At 42.3% G+C, this 24889-nt stretch overlaps 1 protein-coding gene across 1 annotated transcript; it reads left to right on the top strand.

The window, feature by feature from the left end:
- Positions 1-7800: 7800 nt before the first annotated feature.
- On the top strand, positions 7801-16728 carry LOC135526568 (uncharacterized). Its single transcript, XM_064955067.1, has 3 exons — positions 7801-7876; positions 10828-10908; positions 14691-16728. The coding sequence occupies exon 3, from the start codon at positions 14736-14738 to the stop codon at positions 15381-15383; it is 648 nt and encodes a 215-aa protein (XP_064811139.1). The 5' UTR covers positions 7801-7876; positions 10828-10908; positions 14691-14735; the 3' UTR covers positions 15384-16728.
- The last annotated feature ends 8161 nt before the right edge of the window (positions 16729-24889 follow it).

Here is a 24889-nt window from a genome sequence, read left to right as displayed (position 1 = left end):
AGACATCTTTTGGTCAACTAACCTCCCTCTAACCTTGCGGCAGGTGACACACTTGTGAATGATACCAGAGACCAGACGTTTGCTCCCAATTATCCAGAAGCCTGCTGCTCGAATAGCTCCATCTAAAAAAATGACGGCCTTGGTGAGCCACTTGCTCGTGATAATGTCTTACCAGCAGAGTGGCAACATGATGTGTCCTTGGGATGATGAGAGGATGTTTTTCGTCTTGTAACATGTTGGCGGAGGATAAGCGGCCTCCCACCCTCAGCAACCCATCCTCATCAATCACTGGGTTCAGCTTTTTCAGTGTGCTTTGCTTTGGGAACTCTTTTCCTTTTTCAATGCATTTGACTTCCTCTCTGAATACTTTGAACAGGCAGTTAACCCACTGTTCCTATCCCGTCATTGAAAATAAGAATTTGTTCTTAACTGACTTGCCTAGTAAAATAAAGGTGAAATTTTAAAAAAGTAAAAAAATTCATGTTGCACACAGTGAATGATTGCTGTTTTGGCTTGTGACAACTCACTTGTACCTCATGGTATATTACAGTCATGCCAGCCTCTGCAGCTGGTGTTGTCCGCACCTTCATGGAAGGATCTGGCAACATGAATGAGTGGTGCTGTGGCTCGATTGAGAGCTTTCCAGCTTGAGAACCTCTCAAAGCGATGAGAGCCAAGTTGAGCTCCAGAAATTTTAGAGGCAAAGACAGTGACGTCTGGTCGAATCTCTGCATCTGTGTGAGGCTCTACAAGGACAAAATTGATGTTCTCAGGCTTACTCGAGTTTGTTTGGGTCAGGAACGGTGGACCTGAGAACCAACCGGTGTGTTTTTTAATAGCCAGCAAGTATGGGCCTGGTTGCATGGTCTGCTGGATTGCTGTCAGTGTTTACATAGCACCACTGATCTGGATGGGTAGACTTCCTGATGCGAGTTACCCTATTGGCAACATAAACATAGAATCTTTTGGTGACATTGTGGATGTAACCAAGAACTATCTTACTGTCTGTGTAGAACTTGGCTGCATGTACATCAATGTCAATTTCTTCTCTGATCAGTTCATACATCTCAACAGCTAGCAAAGCCGCACACAGTTCTAGGCGTGGCATAGTGTGGGCCGGACGAGGGGCCAATTTTGATTTCCCCATGACAAATCCAACATGGCATTGACCTTCCGAGTCAATAACTCTCAAGTAGGCTACCGCTCCTATGGCTACTGTAGAGGCATTTGAGAAGATGTGTAGCTCTCTTCTTTGAGTGGTAGAGAAGGAGACTGGGATGTAGGTCTGCTGAATATTCATATGTTCAAACTTCATCAAAGATTCCTTCCACATTTTCCATTCCTCTTCTTTTTCTGTGGGAAGAGGGGCATCCCACTCATTCTGATTAGAAGAGAGTTCTCTGATTAAGGCTTTACCTTGTATTGTTATTGGAGCCACGATCCAGCAAACAACAATGTAAAAAAAAATCTAAAAAGGACAACTGAAATCATAATAGCAATGCCAACTGTATATGTTTGTATGCATGTCTGGCGCTTCTACATGTATGTGTGTGTTCTTGTATGTGTTTATTTGAATGAGAGTGTGTGTATATGAATGTGTATAAACACCTGCACGGCATCAGCCTCAGGCAAACCGGCATTAGTTGTAAAAACACTGCCACTTAGTGTCATTCAAATGTACTTTTATTATGTTTTATTTAGACTTTTTTCCCTTTATCTTTTGACCATTATTCTCTCTCTCACACAGCAACTCCACTTCCACTTGTCTCCAATTCCACATACCAACCCTCAGCCCATCTCATTTATCTCTGCTGGCCACCCACTTCGTGTTTCTACACAACTATGCTATGATGTTTAACGTACAATTTCAATCTATCTAATCAAATAGAATCTACAGATTACGTGTTGAAGATAAATACACTTACTATATTAGTATATTAACAATTGACTGACCCGGTCTCTCCAGATCTCCTAACAGTACTATTTCTAGGGTCAATTTTAGATCAATGCATTTTCAGCCATTTCTGAACCTGAGACCAGAAACAGTCTACCTGAGGGCAATACCAAAATAAATGGCCTATTGATTATGTATCCTCACAACAAAATCTGCAGAGCTTCGATGATTTTATGCCCCAAATATACAACATTTTGTTGGTGGCAAGAATTCTATATAATAATTTTGCTGAAAAGCACGAAGTCTTGAATCTTGAGTTGTTTTATATATCAACTCATACACCCTGTACCATGGAATCGGTACATCAAAACCTCTTCAGAACTATTTTGCAATATGTATGGCACAGTTGTCAACATCCTGGTCCTCAAATGAAACTGGTATACTTTCCTATTTATGCTATTTTTATTCCTCCGCCAGTTTTGATCCTTTATATTGGGCAGACGGACCAGATCCCTACCTCCTCCCGCTGCCACCCGCCTCCTCCATTTTTGGGGTAATGCTGTAATCAATTGGTTGTTCTCTTGGATAAAGCAGACCTTCCCGTACAATTCTGATAACTCCATGAAGAACAAAACTCTACCAAATACAATTTAAGAACAAAATATCCCTTTCAAACATCTTTCCCATAAATACAGGTATTTTATCAACCAGCACATTTGATTTCAGCCATAATATTTGTTCTATCTTTTCAGGGGGATGAAATTGAAATTTTAGCCAGCTCTGCAAAAAGACAGATACTTTGATAAAAGTTTAATTTTCAATTAATCGAAAATGAGACTTGGCAATCTGTACAAAGGCAAAAAGGTTATTTTTATATTTTTTTCTTATTAATCTACTTGAGAACCATTTAGGGTTCAAATAAAACTTTTGAATGAGTGAAGCTTAAGAGAGAGAGGTTTAGTGCTTTTATAATTAATAATCTCAACCCACCCAATTCATATTCATTATATAGATAGGCTCGTTTTATTTTGTTTAGTTTAGTTTAGTGTCCCAGATAAAGCAAAATACTTTTGCTCATATGATTTGAAAAAGGATTCATCAGGAGTCGGCAGCGCCATAAGTGAGTAAACTGATATATGACTAAGGAGTTAATCAGGGCAATTTTTCCATAAATAGACAGGTATTTACCTCTCCATGGTTGCAGGATCTTGTCTATTTTTACAAGTTTTCTATTGAAATTCATTGTGGAGAGCTTATTTATATATTTTGTGATATGAATACCGAGTCTGTCCATTTCACTGTCAGCTCATTTTATAGGTAAGCTGCAGGGTAATGTAAAAGTTGTATTTTTAAGGATCCAATAAGTAATATTGTACACTTATAATAATTAGGTTTTAGTCCCGAGAGTACAGAAAAGTTATCTAGATCTTTAATGAGACATTGCAGGGATCTAGCTTGTGGACTTAACTTAAAACTTGAGTCATCAATATAAATGGACACCTTTGTTTTTAAGCCTTGGATTTCTAATCCTCTCATGTTGTTATTGAATCTGATATTAATAGCAAGTGTTTCGATGGCCATAACGAATAGATATGGTGACAGAGGAGATCCTTGTTTAAACTCCTCTTGACAATTCAAAACTCTCTGAGAAGTAGCCGATATTTACTATTTTACACCTGGGTTTGCTATACATTATTTTGACCCATTTTATAAGACAAAATCCAGGCATTTATAAATAAAATCCAGTCTTACTTTATCAAATGCCTTTTCAAAATCTGCTATAAATACCATTCCTGGATTCTTATATGTTTCATGATGTTCTATTATTTCTAGTAGTTGTATATTCGTATATTATCTCCAATGTATCGTCCATGTAAAAACCTGTCTGATCAGGATGAACAATACCTGGTAAAAAACCCTTTAATTCTGATTGCTATGTATTTTGCTAGTGTTTTTGCATCACAACATTGAAGTGTAAGGGGCCTCCAGTTTTTTAGATAGACTGGGTCTGTTTATATTTACCATATGGGTCTTGTTTTAATAATAGAGAAATCAGACCTTCCTGCTGAGTTCCTGACAGACTACTGTTTCTATATGAGTAGTTAAAATAATCTAACAATGGAGCTTTTAGTATTTAAAAAAAAACCTTGATATACCTCTACCGGTATGCCATCAAGCCCTGGGGTTTTTCCGGACTGAAAGGATTTAATAGCCTCAAAAAGTTATTCCTCTGTAATTTGGCCTTCACACTGATCTTTCTGTACATTTGTTAATTTTTCAATTTTTTATATTATTTCGAAAGTGGGAGAGGATGAGATGGAAAATCTGCCTAAAATAATTAGCTTCCTATTTAAAAATATAAATTTAAAAGAATCATAGATGACTCCATCTTCAGTAATGAGTTTCTGCAACAAATTTTTTTTAACGTTCCTGTATTGGAGATTCAGGAATAATTTTGTGCATTTTTCTCCATATTCCATCCAGTTTGCTTTATTTTTGCAATAGATTACATTGTTCTTGAATAAATTCGTCAAGTTCTTTTTTTGTTTTCCTCTAACTTATTTTGTATCTCTGTATTATCGTTTTTATTGCTATCTACCTGTACTGTACAGTGAAATGCTTACTAACCAACAGTGCAGTTTCAAAAAATGTGGATAAGAATATGCGATAATAGTAACAAGTAATTAAAGAGGAGCAGTAAAAAAATAACAACATATACAGGGTCAATGTGCGGGGGCACCGGTTAGTTGAGGTATTATGTACATGTACTGTAGGTAGAGTTAATTAAAGTGACTATGCATAGATGACAACAGAGAGTGGCGGTGGTGTGTGTGTGTGTGTGTATGGGGGGGGGGGGGTGCAATGTAAATAATCTGGGTAGCCATTTGCAGAGGGAGGTGTTTAGTCCCAGGGACCTTTAGCTTATTGATGAGCTTTGAGGGCACTATGGTGTTGAACGCTGAGCTCTAGTCAATGAATAGCATTCTCACATAGGTGTCCCTTCTGTCCAGGTGGGAAAGGTGGATCTATTGGGGTGGGTATGCAAATTGGAGTGGATCTAGGGATTCTGGGATGATGGTGGGATTCTGGGATGATGGTGTCGATGTGAGCCATGACCAGCCTTCCAAAGCACTTCAAGGTTTCAGACATGAGTGCTACGGGTCTGTAGTCATTTAGTCAGGTTACCTAGGTGTTCTTGGGCACAGGCACTATGGTGGTCTGCTAAAAACATGTTGGTATTACAGACTCGGACAGGGAGAGAGTGAAGACTCTTGCTAGTTGGTCAGCGCATACTCGCAGTACACTTCCTGGCAATCCGTCTGGCCCTGCGGCCTAGTGAATGTTGACCTGTCTAAAGGTCTTACTCACATCAGCTGTGGAGAGCGTGATCACAGTCTTCCGGTACAGCTGGTGCTCTCATGCATATTTCAGTGTTATTTGCCTCGAAGCGAGCAAAGAAGTCATTTAGCTCGTCCGGTAGGCTCGTGTCACTGGGCAGCTCTCGGCTGTGCTTCCCTTTGTAGTCTGTGATCCCAATCAAAGGTGTTATCACATACTCCACTAAGGCAGTTATTCATCTTATAATTTGTCCTTGTGGTTAAAAATTATGTGGATAAAACAAAGTGTGAATTAAAAGTACGTATCTCGACGCATCGTAGCACCATTAGGTGCAAAATCTCGATTTACCCAGTTGAGGCCAACTTTTTGGAAGCAAATCACTCTATTTCGTCTCTACATTATATTGGCATCGAACATGTTACCCTCCCTAGGAGAGGGGGTAACCTCGGCAATATATTGTTAAAATGAGAGGCTGTCTGGATCTTTAATTTAAAGACCCTTGCTCCCTTCGGTCTCAACGTAGACTTTAATCTGAAGCCACTCTTGTGATTATTGTGATTTTGCTATTGTAAATGTTTGTAGGCTTATGTAGCCAAATAGTATCTTTAAGCGTACCCTATCCATTTATGTTTTTTGTATGCTATTTTAATATATGAGAATTAACCAATGATATCAGGCCATACCCGGCCATGATTACAGGCACTGTGTGTCTTTTGACAAAATATAAATGAGTCAATCTGCAGTGTTTGTCATTATACTCTGATGAAGACATCTTATCTGTCGAAACGTTGGAAGAGAGAATAAAGTAGACGGCACGGGTCAAAGTAATTGATTTATGACCCTGTGTCATGATGACGTGTACATGTCCAAATATGGGCCTCCAGCCAGGCCATCCTGTTCCTGTGGTCACGTGTTAGAGGGTGTGTGTTATTTTATATCTATATTGCATCCTTTGAAGTAGTCGTGGTGATTGATGTCTAGGGGCCTGGTTGAACTGGGGGGGTTGAGTGTTTGAACTTTTGAAAGTGTATGGCCCCCTCACCCCCAGTTTTATTGCCCTTATGGTTGATATCTATGAAGCAGGAATGTGTGTGTGTGTGTGTGTGTGTGTGTGTGTGTGTGTGTGTGTGTGTGTGTGTGTGTGTGTGTGTGTGTGTGTGTGTGTGTGTGTGTGTGTGTTAGAATCAAGGTCCCTTGGCATTGTATCCATTTCAAGCTTTAAACAACAATTAAACAGTCATCTAAATAATGTTTCTCAGCCTAGTTTCCTATTTAGTTCTCTTTATATGTACAGGCACAGAGCTTCCAGATGGCTCCAGCCTAAGGATTTTCAGTGCATGTACACCTGGGGAGATTAGAACCCCAAAGAAAAGATCCTAAAGGTAATTTCAGATTCAGGTTTATCATGACATCCGCTTTATGAAAGGCCTTTACTTATGGCTAAACAGCTTCTACACAGCTTATTAATTAATGCTGTGGGATGAAATTAGGTGTTTCGAGGAGGGCTTAAACAAATCTACAGTGAAACAAACATGTACACTTTACACACATATTTATTGACTTTTAAAAAGACCACAGTAACATGACAGAATGTGTGCAAATGCAACGAAATCTGCACGGGGATATTAAATGTACAACAGTAATATTCTGTAAGAAGCAATACGTGTTAAACATGTGGCACATGCAATCATGACAGCCTCTTTATGAAAGGCCTTTACTTATGGCTAGTTTTCTACACATCTTATTAATTAATGATGTGGGCATACCCAGGATTTACATGCAGGACGGTTGATCTACACAGGGAGGGAAAACTTACAGAGTTATGATGGAGCGGGCAAGCGTCTTTGCGTTGGTGAATTCGAAACGAATAATGGTCAGGGCTAACCGGACCCTTTATCTGTAAGAAATAGTAAACATTTTGGAATTATAACGTGTTAAAATGTTGGTCTTTGAGGTCCGTTATGTCAATTTGCCTTTATATATCTCATTGACCTACTGTCAACTCCCTCAGTTGTAAACATCTACAATAATCATTAGACGTACGCGTCAGAGTTATCATACCCCGTGTCGGGGTTTGTACAGAGTTGGTTAAATCCCCTCTTTTGCTCCCCACTTACATGGGTAATAATCTCCAAGCTGCTCTAAACGTTGATGTTTTTGGTGTCTCTAGGTTCATCTCTAGACTGTTGAATGAGGCCTGTTACAACTTTCTTAGAAAACCTTTAAAGGTAGTTTGTGAAACCATTCAGCCAGGGATGTATGTAAACATATTTAACACGTATTGCAGGTTACAGAAGACTCATGTTGTACTATGAATCCCCACTCATCCCTGTTAGATCTTGATGTGTTGGCTCTCTATGTATGTACATGTTTATAATCCACATAGTGTGAATATTGTTTTCCATAAAGTTAATAACCCCCCTAAACCGAAATATGAAATTACCTCTTCCCTTATCGTTAAAGCGTGAGATAAATTTTTAAAACCAGTGATTTAATTCAAAATATTTAGTACCTACATTTTAACACATGTTATAATTCCAAAATGTTTACTATTTCTTACAGATAAAGGGTCCGGTTATCCCTGACCATTATCCGTTTCGAATTCACCAACGCAAAGACGCTTGCCAGCTCCATCATAACTCCGTAAGTTTTCCCTCCCTGTGTAGATCTGTGTACATCATTAATTAATAAGATGTGTAGAAAACTGTTTAGCCATAGTTTAAAGGCCTTTCATAAAGAGGCTGTCATGATTGCCTGTGCCACTTGTTTAACACGTATTGCTTGTTACCGAAATGCACGACTAGGAACTAACACGTTCCTCTGATACAGAGCAGAAGGTTACAAAGAATAATCCCGCACAACAACCAGTCGGGCCGGCTGTCTAATAAAGACAAACTAATCATACACACAGGTGCTACCAATAAACATACAAGGAGGGGGAGAAAAGACAATCAGTGGCAGCTAATAGGCCGGTGACTGCCGAGCGCCACCCGACCGGGAAGGGAAACCACCCTCAGTCGGACTCGTGACAAGAGTGGGCCTAAGTTCAACACTCAGGAGTCAATGTCCTAGCTTTTGTCTTTTTCATAGCCTGTGAGAGAGAATATATTCCACAGCTTTGGTTTCTAATCTTACTTTCTAATCAATAAGCGGGTCATGTTGACCCTAGGAGGGCAGAAGCTATTGTTCACAAACAGTGTGAATAAAAAAACATTGTTTCATTGTATAAATAGTCTTCATTTTTAAAAACATACATGTAAATGCCTAGAATTAATACCTATCATTCTTAAATAATATATATCTATATACATACACATAACCTTGAATATTCAACTCCCCTTCAAAAAAAGTTCCATGAGGAAGGAATGATTTCCCGATTATCGTTTTTATCTGCCCTGGGACTGATGCCTGGTGTTTGGAGTTAGGGTAAGGCCGTTAGTACAAGAAACGTAGAATAGCATCTGTTTCATCGGTTCCTCCGTTGTCGTTCAGAGTCCCTAATGCATCCAAGTCACCCGTTGTGTCAGTTGTCCATCATACCTAAAAAAAAAAAATAATAATAATAATAAATAATAATAATAATAATCGTTGTCCCCCCTGTTTAAAACACAAATAGCTCGTGTTTAATATTACAATAATATCACGATAATATTCAAACAAAACTTAAAATATATTTTTCACTTACTCAGCTCCCGAAATATCCATTAGGAGGGCTTCACAGACTATGTTATCTGTCCTGGGACTTCTGCCTGGTGTCTTACGAAGTCGTTCAGAGTGCACACTTTTCGTTTTTTAATATAAAATTATTATTGGGTATGTGATTAATTATATGGGCTTACGCCGAAAATTGTGTGATCGTGAAGGGCTACGTAAAGGACCGGGCGCAGTTTGCTTCTGAGAATCTACGTCGAACAGTCGCTTCCCAATCACCTATGTGCAGTAGCCTTCAGAAATATCTATTTGGAGGGATTCACTTATTCACATCTCTTTTTTAATCTGTCCTGGCAGCTAAATATTCGAGGTTGTGGGTTTGCGCTAAAGCTGTGGTAACATAGTGTTAAAGTATATGCTCCACGTTCTGTCCCTAACTAGGGGGGGGGGGGTTCGAGAAATTTTTTCGAGACATTCTGTCTACAACCCTGGTAGGGGCACCGGGCGCTGATTAGAGATATCAATGTTTAACCCCGGGCGGTCGGCAGATATCTGGACATGCCGTAAGCATGATAGTGCAAACATTGGTTTCAAACGATCCTCTACAGGTAGGATGCTTGGGCCCCTGTTGAACACACACACTCCCCCTTTTGTTTTTGAAACGCACATTCACTCCTGCTGCTCCGTCACACGCACACTCACGCACGCCCCCTGATTTTCCGTGTCTTTTTTTTTTCCGCGACAGACCGGGGTGATGGCTGGAAATAACATTTTCCCATCGTTAAAGGGTGAGATACTGTTTTAAAACCATTGATTTAATACCAAAATACATAGTACAAACTTTTTAAACATTTACATTTACATTTAAGTCATTTAGCAGACGCTCTTATCTTTAAAGACATGTTAGAATTAATTACCAAATTGTACTACTATTTAAACATGCATCATTAGTGTTTTTATGCAAAAACATTGGAGGCCTACAAGTTGTACATTATTACAAACTTTATAACATAGCATTGTAGGAAAGACTATAAATTGCTTCTGAGAATCTACGTCTAACAGTCGCTTCCCAATCACTTATGTCCAGTAGCCTTCAGAAATACCTATTAGGAGGGATTCACTTATTCACATCTCTTTTTTAATCTGTCCTGGCAGCTAAATATTCGGGGCTGTGGGTTTGCACTAAAGCTGTGGTAACATAGTGTTCAAGTATATGCTCCACGTTCTGTCCCTAACTAGGGGGGGTTTTCGAGACATATTTTGTTTTATAATGGTTACATGTTCAGTACACACCCCTGCATTCTATATTATTAAGTAGGCTGTTGGTCTTTGAGGTCCGTTATGTCAATTTGCCTTTATACATCTCATTGACCTACTGTCAACTCCCTCAGTTGTAAACATCTACAATAATCATTAGACGTACGCGTCAGAGTTATCATACCCCGTGTCGGGGTTTGTACAGAGTTGGTTAAATCCCCTCTTTTGCTCCCCACTTACATGGGTAATAATCTCCAAGCTGCTCTAAACGTTGATGTTTTTGGTGTCTCTAGGTTCATCTCTAGACTGTTGAATGAGGCCTGTTACAACTTTCTCACAAAACCTTTAAAGGTAGTTTGTGAAACCATTCAGTCGTGGGTGTATGTAAAACATATTTAACACGTATTGCAGGTTACAGAAGCCTCCTGTTGAACTATGAATCCCCACTCATCCCTGTTAGATCTTGATGTGTTGGCTCTCTATGTATGTACATGTTTATAATCCACATAGTGTGAATATTGTTTTCCATAAAGTTAATAACCCCCCTAAACCGAAATATGAAATTACCTCTTCCCTTATCGTTAAAGCGTGAGATAAATTTTTAAAACCAGTGATTTAATTCAAAATATTTAGTACCTACATTTTAACACATGTTATAATTCCAAAATGTTTACTATTTCTTACAGATAAAGGGTCCGGTTATCCCTGACCATTATCCGTTTCGAATTCACCAACGCAAAGACGCTTGCCAGTTCCATCATAACTCCGTAAGTTTTCCCTCCCTGTGTAGATCTGTGTACATCATTAATTAATAAGATGTGTAGAAAACTGTTTTGCCATAGTTTAAAGGCCTTTCATAAAGAGGCTGTCATGATTGCCCGTGCCACGTGTTTAACACGTATTGCTTGTTACCGAATACTACTGTTGTACATTTAATATCCACTAGCAGATTTTGTCGCATTTGCACAAATTCTGTCATGTTACTGTGGTCTTTTTAAAAGTCAATAAATATGTGTGTAAAGTGTACATGTTTGTTTCACTGTAGATTTGTTTAAGCCCTCCTAGAAACACCTAATTTCATCCCACAGCATTAATTAATAAGCTGTGTAGAAGCTGTTTAGCCATAAGTAAAGGCCTTTCATAAAGCGGATGTCATGATAAACCTGAATCTGAAATTACCTTTAGGATCTTTTCTTTGGGTTTCTAATCTCCCCAGGTGTACATGCACTGAAAATCCTTAGGCTGGAGCCATCTGGAAGCTCTGTGCCTGTACATATAAAGAGAACTAAATAGGAAACTAGGCTGAGGAACATTACATTATTTAGATGGCTGTTTAATTGTTGTTTAAAGCTTGAAATGGACGCAATACCAAGGGACCTTGTTTCTAACACACACACACACACACACACACACACACACACACACACACACACACACACACACACACACACACACACACACACACACACACACACACACATTCCTGCTTCATAGATAGCAACCATAAGGGCAATAAAACTGGGGTTGGGGGGGGGGCATACACTTTTAAAAGTTCAAACACTCAACCCCCCCAGTTCAACCAGGCCCCTAGACATCAATCACCATGACTACTTCAAAGGATGCAATATAGATATAAAATAACACACACCCTCTAGCACGTGGCCACAGGAACAGGATGGCCTGGCCGGAGGCCCATATTTGGACATGTACACATCATCATGACACAGGGTCATAAATCAATTACTTTGACCCGTGCCGTCTACTTTATTCTCTCTCTGTTGGACATAACATTTTTGCATCTGAGTTTCTAGAGTGTGCGGCTCTCTATTTAAAAAAAATGGTTTGCAGGCCCTGCCACATCCATCAAGCGTCAGAGCCGGTGTAGTACGACTCGATCTTAGTCCTGTATTGACGCTTTGCCTGTTTGATGGATCGTCGGAGGACATAGAGGGATTTCTTATGAGCTTCCAGGTTAGAGTCCCGCTCATTGAAAACGGCAGTTCTATCCTTTAGCTCAATGTGGATGCTGCCTGTAATCCATGATTTCTGGTTGGGGTATGTACGTACGTATGTACGTACGGTCACTGTGGGGACGACTTCATCGATGCACTTATTGATGAAGCCAATGACAGATGTGGTGTACTCCTCAATTCCATTGGAGGAATCCCAGAACATATTCCAGTCTGTGCTAGCAAAACAGTCCTGTAGCTTAGCATCTGCTTCATCTGACCACTTTTTTTATTGATCTAGTCACTGGTACTTCATGCTTTAATTTGTGCTTGTTAGCAGGAATCAGGAGGATAGAATTATGGTCAGATTTGCCAAATGGATGGCGATGGAGGGCTTTGTATGCATCTCTGTGTGTGGAGTATAGGGGATACAGTTCTTTTCCCTCTGGTTGCACATTTTAAGTTTCCCTGCATTAAAGTCCCCGGCTACTAGGAGCGCCGCCTCTGGGTGAGTTAAAGTCCCCGGCTACTAGGAGCGCCGCCTCTGGGTGAGTTAAAGTCCCCGGCTACTAGGGGCGCCGCCTCTGGGTGAGTTAAAGTCATCGGCTACTAGGAGCGCCGCCTCTGGGTGAGTTAAAGTCATCGGCTACTAGGAGCGCCGCCTCTGGGTGAGCGTTTTCTTGTTTGCTTATGGCGGAATACAGCTCATTCAATGCTATCTTGGTGCCAGCTTCTGACTGTGGTGGTCAGTGTTGCCAACTAATTTTCAGTGTAAGTTGCTAGAGGCAGTTGTTGCTAAATGACGTTGTGATGTCATTGCGTAATAACGTAAAACTGCGTCATTACGTAGAATACACAATAGCGTTACTCAAATTGACTGGCCATCTCGGCAAAAAATATGATTTGATATTTGTTCAGGTACAGACTCCCACTCTTTTCTGTACTTCTGGCTGTACAATTTTGATTGAGACATGTTGATTGATGTTGTAAGTTCTGTTCAAGATCAAACATTCGTGACCAACTATATTCATTGGGTTTGGCTTGTCGAACCTGTACTACTGCTGCTGCAGTCAGCCAACAATGATTTGCAATTTGCTGAAATTTACCGCTGGCTTGCTGCTGTCTGTGCACGAACTGAGCGCCTGCTGCTGACTCACTCACAATGCACTTTTGCAGCCAGGCACGTGTGTTGTGACTGAGTGTGTGACAGAGAAAATTGTTTTTGTGTCATTTAGAGGGACAATGTGTGCATTTGAGCCTTTGAGTCACTTTTCAAAAGTTGCTAAAAGTTCCAAATACATTTGTAAAAGTAGCTAAATTTGTTGCTAGGTGCTGTTTGAAAAAAAAGTTGCCAGGGTAGTCTGAAAAGTTGCTAAATCTAGCACCAAAATTGTTAAGTTGGCATCACTGGTCTCAGTTTCATGGTCTCAGCTTGGAGAGAAGAGGCCTTGTGAGGTATTGGTCGGTCACATGCATCAACCAAACATTAATGATGAATTAGTTATGAATAATGAATAAGCTAAATCATGCAAATATAACGTGTCTCTGTAAGCAGTACATAAGAAGACTAACGGGACTGCCCCGACATAGCTTCTGATCTGAGCTTGCTGATTTAAAAATTATGATTAATTTAAGTTTGACTTCAGTTGTCCCTGGTGGTAAATTCCACGACAAAATGCTTGCGGCATGCTCAACCAGTGTCGCTCATTCAGCCGATATGAACTTTTAACTGGTTTTCCCCACTAAGCAACCAGTCTGAATTTCAGGTCTGTCCTCCACCTGTTACGGGGTCTGAGACTCCGAAGCCTCCCACCATTAGCTCTGACAAATTAGCTCTAACAAATATTAGACTTCAAAAGAATCACCCAGCAATCATACATTGTTTACCAGTGGGCAGGGCTAACGACATAAAGAATGAATTTTAAGATAGTGCTTAAATGGCTCATTTTATAGGGATATTGTTATCCACGTCGGCACCAAGGAATACCTAGGATAGGATAAAGTAATCCTTCTCACCCCCCCCACCCTTAAATGACTTAGATGCACTATTGTAAAGTGGCTGTTCCACTGGATGTCAGAAGGTGAATTCACCAATTTGTAAGTCGCTCTGGATAAGAGCGTCTGCTAAATGACTTAAATGTAAATGTAAATGTAACAATGTTCGGATGAGACAGTCAGACATCACTAAGCGCAACATAACGTCAGCGTGTAACTTAGCTAGAAAGGTGTGTTGGCATCATGTAATTGTCTCTGTCCCCCTCCGACATATCAACCGTGAGACTCAGCAATCCATTCATTGGATTCCTATCTCCTTTCTATAATATCTCTGGCAGTGGCACAATGCAATGCAATGCAATGCAATGCACCCTGCAATGCAATGCAATGTGCTAGACCCTCAGTTAAATTAAAAAAAAAATCGATGTAGGAATATCCCAGAAATATGATCAACGGCTCATTCGAGAGAAGACATCCTCCCAAAATATGACATCAGCCTGTATTCAAATCTGACATGGATGAAAGAAATCTTCGCAATCTTAAAGTCGTATTGCTATGCAGACGACACACAATTAATCTTCTCCTTTCCCCCTTCTGATGACCAGGTGGCGAATCGCATCTCTGCATGTCTGGCAGACATATCAGTGTGGATGACGGATCACCACCTCAAGCTGAACCTCGGCAAGACGGAGCTGCTCTTCCTCCCGGGGAAGGACTGCCCGTTCCATGATCTCGCCATCACGGTTGACAACTCCATTGTGTCCTCCTCCCAGAGCGCTAAGAACCTTGGCGTGATCCTGGACAACACCCTGTCGTTCTCAACCAACATCATGGCGGTGGCCCGTTCCTGTAGGTTCATGCTCTACAACATCCGCAGAGTACGACCCTGCCTCACACAGGAAGCGGCACAGGTCCTAATCCAGGCACTTGTCATCTCCCGTCTGGATTACTGCAACTCGCTGTTGGCTGGGCTCCCTGCCTGTGCCATTAAACCCCTACAACTCATCCAGAACGCCGCAGCCCGTCTGGTGTTCAACCTTCCCAAGTTCTCTCACGTCACCCCGCTCCTCCGCTCTCTCCACTGGCTTCCAGTTGAAGCTCGCATCCGCTACAAGACCATGGTGCTTGCCTACGGAGCTGTGAGGGGAACGGCACCGCAGTACCTCCAGGCTCTGATCAGGCCCTACACCCAAACAAGGGCACTGCGTTCATCCACCTCTGGCCTGCTCGCCTCCCTACCACTGAGGAAGTACAGTTATTGTTTTGTATTTCATAGTGTTCAGTTTGTCTTAAAATAAATGTTATGGACACGTACCACGCTGCGCATTGGTCCTCCGATCCTTCTCACTACTCCTCCTCAGAAGAGGTGGAAGAATGCCGTTACAAGGGTAGTGAGAGCAACTTTATCACGGTGCTACATTGTACCGGACAGATTTCTGCCTGATTGAATGCCAATAACTCAGATACACATGAAAACATAAAATGACCCAGGGAATCGATAGATCAACACTCAGATACACAAAACAATATAAAATTCAAAATGGATGAACCTTTCCTTTAAGCATACAGAGGAAGATAAACGGCTCATTTATTTTTTGGGACTGCCATCGCTATTGAATGTGTCTGTTTTAAAAAGGTTGAAATTAGCAGTTGGTGACTGTGACTAGTTTAAAAAACGCAATCTCTCTTTGACATACAGAGGAAAGACTCTGCTGAGAAAGATGACCAACAAAATGGTTGCAGCTGAACTTCTAAGTAACTGTCTCTATTCTAACTCAATGAAGTCCATGTTCTCTAATAGGGCTGGGAATTTCCAGAGACCTCAAAATACAATATTATTACCATAATTAGGTGCTGTTATGATATTTATTTGCAATTCGATAGTGATTTTATTGAGATTCAATGTTCAAAACATATTGCTCACCATACAGTATGGCTTCTGCAGAGGGACAAGTGAGAGCCATGAGAAAACTGGTTTTGATCAGTAATGGAAATAAAAGTGCTGAAAACAAATTGGCTCCCTATTTAAAACGAAGATGGAGAACAAACTATGAAGGCAAAATACTGGAGTTTTGATACAGGTACAGCCAAAGAACGCAAAAATAATATTGCGATAGTCAAAACGATACAATATGATATATCGTCAAAAATAATATTATGAAATTTAACTGTATAGGTTTTTCCTCCTATCTGTAAAGTCTGCTTCCAACTCACACCCTCAAACACGTAGATCCCCTGAACGCAGCTCACTCTCCAGATCCCAATCACCTGAATTCTAATTATCTGTTCACACACCTGTATGTCATTATCACACACTATTTAGTGCAGTTCTTTGCACCCCGTCACTTTGAGGTATTGTTTGTTTTGTGACTCACAGTTTTCAGAGCGCTGGGTTTCCCGAAATGTACTCCTCCCGTGTATGATCGTTTTTGCCTTCCTCACTTAACGATGCATTTTTTCATATTCCCTGCCTGTATCGGATTTCCTGTTATCAACATATTGCCTGATCTCCCAGACTATGTTACTAGCCTTTTCCCTGCCAGTACTGTTGCCCTTTTGGACCCCCTGTGTATGACTTTCTGCCTGCCCCTGGACCCAGATACCTGCCTCCTCCTGCAGTCCTTTTCAATAAACACCTGCTGCTCCCTGCGCTTAAAACCAGTCTCCCCTCGTGTTCATGACACTATCACTGTAATCAAATATATTAATAAGACAAGCTAAGACCATGGTATTTGGGGCAGCAGGGTAGCCTAGTGGTTAGAGCGTTGGACTAGTAACCAGAAGGTTCCAAATTCAAACCCCCAAGTTGACAAGGTAAAAATCTGTCTTTCTTTCCCTGAACAGGCGATTATAACCCACTGTTCCTAGGCCGTCATTGAAAATAAGAATTTGTTCTTAACTAACTTGCCTAGTTAAATAAAGGTAAAAAATAAAAGTCAGAGCAAGATTCTTGCTTCAAAAATTGATCTTTGCTAAGTTTAAAAAAAAATCACAGTAGGGTACCTAGTTATCCAGAAATTATTTGATATTGAGATAAAAATGTCTGCATTGTTATTTTGGTATTTTGTTAGGATCCCCATTAGTTGTTGCAAAAGCAGCAGCTACTCTTCCTGGGGTCCACACAAAACATGAAACATGACATAATACAGAACATTAATAGACAAGAAGAGCTCAAGGACAGAACTACATGATTAATTTACACCAAAGGCACACGTAGCCTACATATCAATACATACACACAGACTATCTAGGTCAAATAGGGGGAGAGGCGTTGTGCCGCGAGGTATTGCTTTATCTGGTTTTTGACACAAGGTTTGCTGTTCACTTGAGCAATATGAGATGGAAGGGAGTTCCATGCAATAGTGGTTCTATATAATACTCTACGCTTTATTGAATTTGTTCTGGACCTGGGAACTGTAAAAAGACCCCTGGTGGCATGTCTGGTGGGTAAAGTGTGTGTGTCAGAGCTGTGTGTAAGTTGGCTATGCAAACAATTTGTGATTTTCAACACATTCATTTTCTTATAAAAAGAAGAAGTGATGCAGTCAGTCTCTCCTAAAGTCTTACCCAAGAAAGACTGGCATGCATAGTATTTATATCAGCCCTCAGATTACAATGAAGAGCAAGACATGCCACTCAGTTCTGGGCCAGCTGCAGCTTAACTATGTCTTTCCTTATTTATTTTATTTAACTAAGCAAGTCAGTGAAGAACAAATTCTTATTTACAATGATAGCTTAGGAACAGTATGTGAATGACCTTGTTCAGGTAATTTTAACTTGTCAGCTCAGGGATTCAATCTAGCAACTTCGCAGTTACTATTCCAGCACTCTAACCACTAGGCTACCTATATTTTACAATTAATTTGCATAACGCACGAGCAAAGTAATACAGCTAACGACATACATGAAAGGCATTGCAATTTGTGTGAGTAAATACAACCAACCAACATTGATATGTAATCAACTCTATCAATAACAAGATTATCATCATTAGCTAAACGCTTGAATCGAACATACTAACAAATATTTTCCAAGGCTGAAGCATGACAAGAAATAACTACATTGAAAGACCTGCATCATACCATTGTTTGTAGCTGCTTCTATGCGTGCAGAACAAATTCTCTACTTCCGGTTTGCGTAGTCTTTCTAAATACCAGAAAGCTCCACTAGGGGGCAAATAACACCATTGAACACAATGAAAATCCAATTTAACCATTGTAATAAAATAATCGGGTTCCTTCTAACAGGATGGCAGCACACTCCCCGCCTAGCATAATGAAATTGTGCCACTATGAAATAAAACATATCAAGAAACAAATGTCCTTTCTATTTTTATCTTTTGTCTCTAGGATGCTTCAGAAAGAAGAAGAACAACGTCTGAGATTGGTCTCAGAAACATCTTAGCAGCTCCTTGCGTGACAATTTTTAGTTCTGCTTTCCTAACCTTTTTGTCAGTACTGGGAAAGGTTAATACCACAAGCCTGACTGGCCAGTCATTTCTGTGTGCCTGAGTCTCTTTCAATAAGACAACATTTCCCACTTTAACATTTTGCTTTTCTGCTGTCCATTTTCTGTGTCTCTGCAGCGTTGTCAAGTACTCCTGTCTCCACCTTTTACAAAAGGTGTCAGCGAGACACTGGACTTGCTTCCACTGTTTTCCATGAAGGTCGTTCATGCTGAAGTATCCAGAAGGGGCTGAGGTAGTGCTGGTCTTTTGTGTCAGTAACATTGATGGTGTGAGAATGCTCTGAGCGTGAATTCCTTTGTAAGGAAGGCACCTTGGCGGCGTAAGCAGGGCCGAGTCGGAGGAGAGTAATCTGGGGGTTTTGTGGACTCAAAAGATACTCTGCACTGTCCGGTTGCCAGTGACCAAGAGCCCTCCTGACACTGAATTGATCACAGTGGGGATTTGGTGAGGTCTGTCGGGGTGAGGGGTCAGGGGACTGTGTGTTCTAGGTGAAACACGGCACTTGGTGAAGCCCTATTGGAAGAAGGACCTCATTCTGTGCGTCTGTGTGATTGTCTAAGTGACCCTCAGAGGTGGTGAATTCCAATTATTTTAAATGTGCTAGCCAGGTATGCCCTGGGTTAATCTGTGTGAGTATTTTGTTATGGCATCACTAGGTAATAGTTGTCGGACCGTTCTGTGTGAGCGGGGTAGGGTTGACTCTGTGTGGGCAAACCTTTTTATGTTCTGATGTTCTGTGTGGACGTCTGACCACTTCTGTGTGAACATCTGACCAATCCTGTGTGGGTGATCCTGAAAGTTCTGTGTGAGTACCTAAGATTTCTTAAGTTTTATATGGATTCTGTGAATTATTTGAAATTATGATTGTATGTGTATGTGTGTATAATCAATTACTAGAGATTTGATAAAGTAATGCTGAGTGTAAGGGATTTCCTCCTCTTCTTCCGAAGAGGAGAGGTGAAAAGGATCAGAGGACCAATATGCGGCGTGGTAAGTGTCCATGTTTATTTTTAATACGTAATGTACACATGAACAACTGACTACAAAAAACAAGAAATGTGAAAACCCTAAACAGTCCTATCTGGTGCACACACAGAGACAGGAACAATCACCCACAAACACACAGTGAAACCCAGGCTTCCTAAGTATGATTCTCAATCAGAGACAACTAATGACACCTGCCTCTGATTGAGAACCATACTAGGCCGAAACATAGAAATACCCAAAATATAGAACAAATAAACATAGACTGCCCACCCAACTCACGCCCTGACCATGCTAATAAAGACAAAACAAAGGAAATAAAGGTCAGAACGTGACAGTACCCCCCCCGAAAGGTGCGGACTCCGGCCGCAAAACCTTGACCTATAGGGGATGGTCTGGGTGGGCGTCTGTCCGCGGTGGCGGCTCTGGCGAAAGGGACGCTGACCCCACTTCACCAGTGTCTTAGTCCGCCTTATAGTCCGCATCCGTGGCTTCCTAACCATGGCCACCCTTCTCAATGACCCCACCGGACAGAGGGGCAGCTCGGGACAGAGGGGCGGCTCCGGACAGAGGTGGGCCTCAGGACAGAGGTGGGCCTCGGGACAGAGGGGCGGCTCGGGACAGAGGGGCGGCTCGGGACAGAGGGGCGGCTCGGGACAGAGGGGCGGACGCTCTGGCGCCTCTGGGCTGAGGGGCTCTGGCGCCTCAGACTCCGGCAGCAGCGCCGGACAGGCGGGAGACTCCGGCCGCAGCGCCGGACAGGCGGGAGACTCTGGCCGCAGCGCCAGACAGGCGGGAGACTCCGGCAGCAGCGTCGGACAGGCGGGAGACTCCGGCAGCAGCGCCGGACAGGCGGGAGACTCCGGCAGCAGAAATTTAACTGCCCTTAAGGTCTGAACATGTTATACTTTTTCTTCCCAGTATGAGAGAAGTTGCGGGATTTATTGAATAAACTGAATAAAGTTTGAGAGAATTAAGGGGGAATCTCAATGTAATTTATAATGTCGTACAAAGCCTAAGGTTTTCCATCAAACTAATTATCATTGCGTGATTAATGTGATGTAGTAAAGTAATTGAAATACGTTGCATAAGTAAACATAATCTACTTTTATTAAAAGGCGCAATATCTGTTTCCTGTCGATTTTATTCTTTGATTGCTAATATATTAATTTGGAATTTGAGAATCATAGCTGGAGTAATGTTTGTACTATTAAAATTGAGCTATTATTCTTCTGGGAATTGCCGACAGTGACGTATTTAGATTTTACTTGTAAATTGGGTTGATGAGTTTTTATTTTCTAACTTTTCATTACACACGCAAATCTTTTGATGAAGTAATGTTCTGGGAACATGGAAATACAAAAATGTTGGAACTAGTTGATCATTGTTTGCAAATTGTTTAATATTGTCATGTCTTATTATGTCTGTTCCTGTCCTTTCTCTTCACTCTGTCTCTCTCTGCTGGTCTTATTAGGTTACCTTCTCTTTCTCTCCTTCTCCAGCTGTTCCTCATCTCCCTAACTACCTCGTTCACCCTTTCCCCACCTGTTCCCTTTTTTCCCTCTGATTAGGTCTCTATTTCTCTCTCTGTTCCTGCTACTTTCGGTGTCAGATTCTCGTTTGTGTTTCTCATGCCAGAAGCAAGCTATCGTCTCGTTTGCTTCCTCCTTGTCCTATCCTGTCGGAGTCTGCCTGGCAGGTGCATCCTGTACACTACTAACTGTCTTTCGTTTGCACTGTGTCCTGTTCATCTGATGCTACGTGTGATCAGGTACCACTATTCCTCTATGACCCGCGCCTACCCAGAGCGACCTGCAGCCTGTCGCCGCTACCCAGCTATTCTCCTCTGCTGCTAAGAAGGGGACTCTCTTGCTATTCATCAGAGGGACTTTATGTTTCATTTGTCGCCCTCTCTGCGGGTAGTATATTTTGCCATTGTCAACGTCTGAAGAGGATCTATGTCTTTCCTGTGTTCTCATTAAAGAACTCTGTTTTTGTTAAACCGCTTTTGGGTCTTCACTCAAGTGCATAACAGAAGAATCTGACCAGAAATGGACCCAGCGACTCCGGATCCTTTTCACTCAGCCGTCGAGATCCAGGGAGCGATGCTAGGCAGACACGAGGAGGAATTGTCTGCTGCTCGACATGCCGTTGAGACCCTGGCCTCCCAAGTCTCCGACCTCACAAGACAGATTCACCATCTCCACCTCGATCCACCGCCCACTTCCAGGGTTTCCGAGTCTCCGGAGCCCAGAATCAATAACCCGCCGTGTTACTCTGGGGAGCCCACTGAATGCCGCTCATTCCTCACTCAGTGTGATGTGGTGTTTTCTCTCCAGCCCAACACTTACTCCAGGAGCACAGCTCGCATCGCCTACGTCATTTCTCTCCTTACCGGACGGGCGCGTGAGTGGGGCACGGCAATCTGGGAGGCGAGGGCTGAGTGTATTAACCAGTATCAGGACTTTAAGGAGGAGATGATACGGGTTTTTGACCGTTCTGTTTTTGGGGAGGAGGCTTCCAGGGCCCTGTCTTCCCTATGTCAAGGGAATCGATCCATAACGGATTATTCTATTGAGTTTCGCACTCTCGCTGCCTCTAGTGACTGGAACGAGCCGGCTTTGCTCGCTCGTTTTCTGGAGGGTCTCCTCGCCGAGGTTAAGGATGAGATTCTCTCCCGGGAGGTTCCTTCCAGCATGGACTCCTTGATAGCACTCGCTATTCGCATAGAGCGACGGTTTGATCTTCGTCGCCGAGCTAGTGGAAAGGAGCTCGCGTTCTCCGTTGCCCCCCTCTCCGCATCACTGCCACCTGCCGCATCACTGCCACCTTCCTCCGCCGGCTCGGGTTCTGAGCCTATGCAGCTGGGGGGTATCCGCATCTCGGCTAAGGAGAAGGAACGGAGAATCACCAACCGCCTCTGTCTCTACTGCGGCTCCGCTGGTCATTTTGTCACTTCATGCCCAGTAAAAGCCAGAGCTCATCAGTAAGAGGAGGGCTACTGGTGAGCGCAACTACTCAGGTCTCTCCTTCAAGATCCTGCACTACCTTTCCGGTCCATCTCCGCTGGACCGGTTCATCAGCTTCCTGCAGTGCCTTGATAGACTCTGGGGCGGAGGGCTGTTTTATGGACGAGACCTGGGCTCGGGAACATGACATTCCTCTCAGACAGTTAAGGGATCCCACGGCCTTGTTCGCTTTAGATGGTAGTTCTCTCCCCAAGATTCAGCGTGAAATGCTACCTTTAACCCTCACTGTCTCTGGTAATCATAGCGAAACCATTTCTTTTTAAATTTTTCGTTCACCTTTTACACCTGTTGTTTTGGGCCATCCCTGGCTAGTTCGCCATAACCCTTCTATTAATTGGTCTAGTAATACTATCCTATCCTGGAACGTCTCTTGTCATGTGACCTGTTTAATGTCTGCTATCCCTCCTGTTTCCTCTGTCTCTTCTTCACAGGAGGAGCCTGGTGATTTGACAGGGGTGCCGGAGGAGTATCACGATCTGCGCACGGTGTTCAGTCGTTCCAAGGCCACTTCTCTTCCTCCACACCGGTCGTATGACTGTAGTATTGATCTCCTTCCGGAAACTACTCCCCCCCGGGGTAGACTATACTCTCTGTCGGCTCCCGAACGTAAGGCTCTCGAGGATTATTTGTCTGTATCTCTCGACGCCGGTACCATAGTCTCCTCCTCCTCTCCCGCCGGAGCGGGGTTTTTTTTTGTTCAGAAGAAGGACGGGTCCCTGCGTCCCTGCATAGATTATCGAGGGCTGAATGACATAACAGTTAAGAATCGTTATCCGCTTCCTCTTATGTCTTCAGCCTTCGAGATCCTGCAGGTAGCCAGGTTTTTCACCAAGTTGGACCTTCGTAACGCTTACCATCTCGTGCGCATCAGGGAGGGGGACGAGTGGAAGACGGCGTTTAACACTCCGTTAGGGCACTTTGAATACCGGGTTCTTCCTTTCGGCCTCGTTAACTTCTTGAAACTCCCCATCCCGGATCCGGGTTTGTGACTAAAGCCTCAGGCTCATTAGCATAACGCAACGTTAACGATTTCTGAAAATCGCAAATAAAATGAAAATAATGCGTCTGCTCTCAAGCTTAGCCTTTTCTTAACAACACTGTCATCTCAGATTTTCAAAATATGCTTTTGAACCATAGAAATTGACTAATTTGTGTAAGAGTATGCAAAGCTAGCATAGCATTTTGAGTAGCATTTAGCACGCAACAGTTTCACAAAAACCAGATAACCAAATAAATAAAATCATTTACCTTTGAAGAGCTTCTGATGTTTTCAATGAGGAGACTCTCAGTTACATACCAAATGCGCAGTTTTTCCTGAAAGCGTCTGTGTGTAGGAGAAATCGTTCCGTTTTCTACATTGCGTCTGGCTACCGAAACGAACCGAAAATTCAGTCACCTACAACGTAAAACTTTTTCCGGATTAACTACATAATATCGACCGAAACATGGCAAACGTTGTTTGGAATCAATCCTCAAGGTGTTTTTTCACATATCTCTTCATTGATATGCAGTTCGTGGAAGCTTGCTTTCCTCTCTGTATCGCATGGAAAAATACTGGCAGGTGACTTTTGCGCACCAATTTCGGCGCAGGACACCGGGCGGACACCTGGTAAATGTGGTCTCTTAAGGTCAATCTTCCAATGATCTGCCCACAAATACGTCACAATGCTGCAGACACCTTGGGGAAACGACAGAAAGGGTTGACTCACTCCTCTCGCATTCACAGCCATATAAGGAGACAATGGAAAACAGAGCCTCAAAAATCCTTGTCATTTCCTGGATGCCATCTCATCTTGGTTTTGCCTGAAGCTCACGTTCTAGGGCACGCACAGAGAATATCTTGGTATTTCTGGACACGTCAGAGTGTTTTCTTTCGAATGGTATCAATTATATGCATAGTCGAGCATCTTTTTGTGACAAAATATCTTGTTTAAAACGGGAACGTTTTTCATCCAAAAATGAAATAGCGCCCCCATAGATGTAAGAGGTTAACGCTCCAGCTGTCTTTCAGGCACTAGTTATTAACGACGTTCTGAGAGACATGCTGAACATCTTTGTTTTTGTTTACATTGACGATATCCTGATTTTTTTCACCGTCACTCCCGATTCATGTTCAGCACGTTCGACGCGTCCTCCAGCGCCTTTTAGAGAACTGTCTTTATGTGAAGGCTGAGAAGTGCACTTTTCATGCCTCCTCTGTTCCTTTTCTCGGTTCCGTTATTTCCGCTGAGGGCATTAAGATGGATCCCGCTAAGGTCCAGGCCGTCATTGATTGGCCCGTTCCTAAGTCACGCGTCGAGCTGCAGCGCTTTCTTGGCTTCGC

The sequence above is a fragment of the Oncorhynchus masou genome, chromosome 32, assembly GCF_036934945.1.
Source record: "Oncorhynchus masou masou isolate Uvic2021 chromosome 32, UVic_Omas_1.1, whole genome shotgun sequence".
Classification (NCBI taxonomy): Eukaryota; Metazoa; Chordata; class Actinopteri; order Salmoniformes; family Salmonidae; genus Oncorhynchus; species Oncorhynchus masou.
Note: the sequence above shows the minus strand (reverse complement) of the source record. Positions and strands in the feature narration are given on the sequence as shown.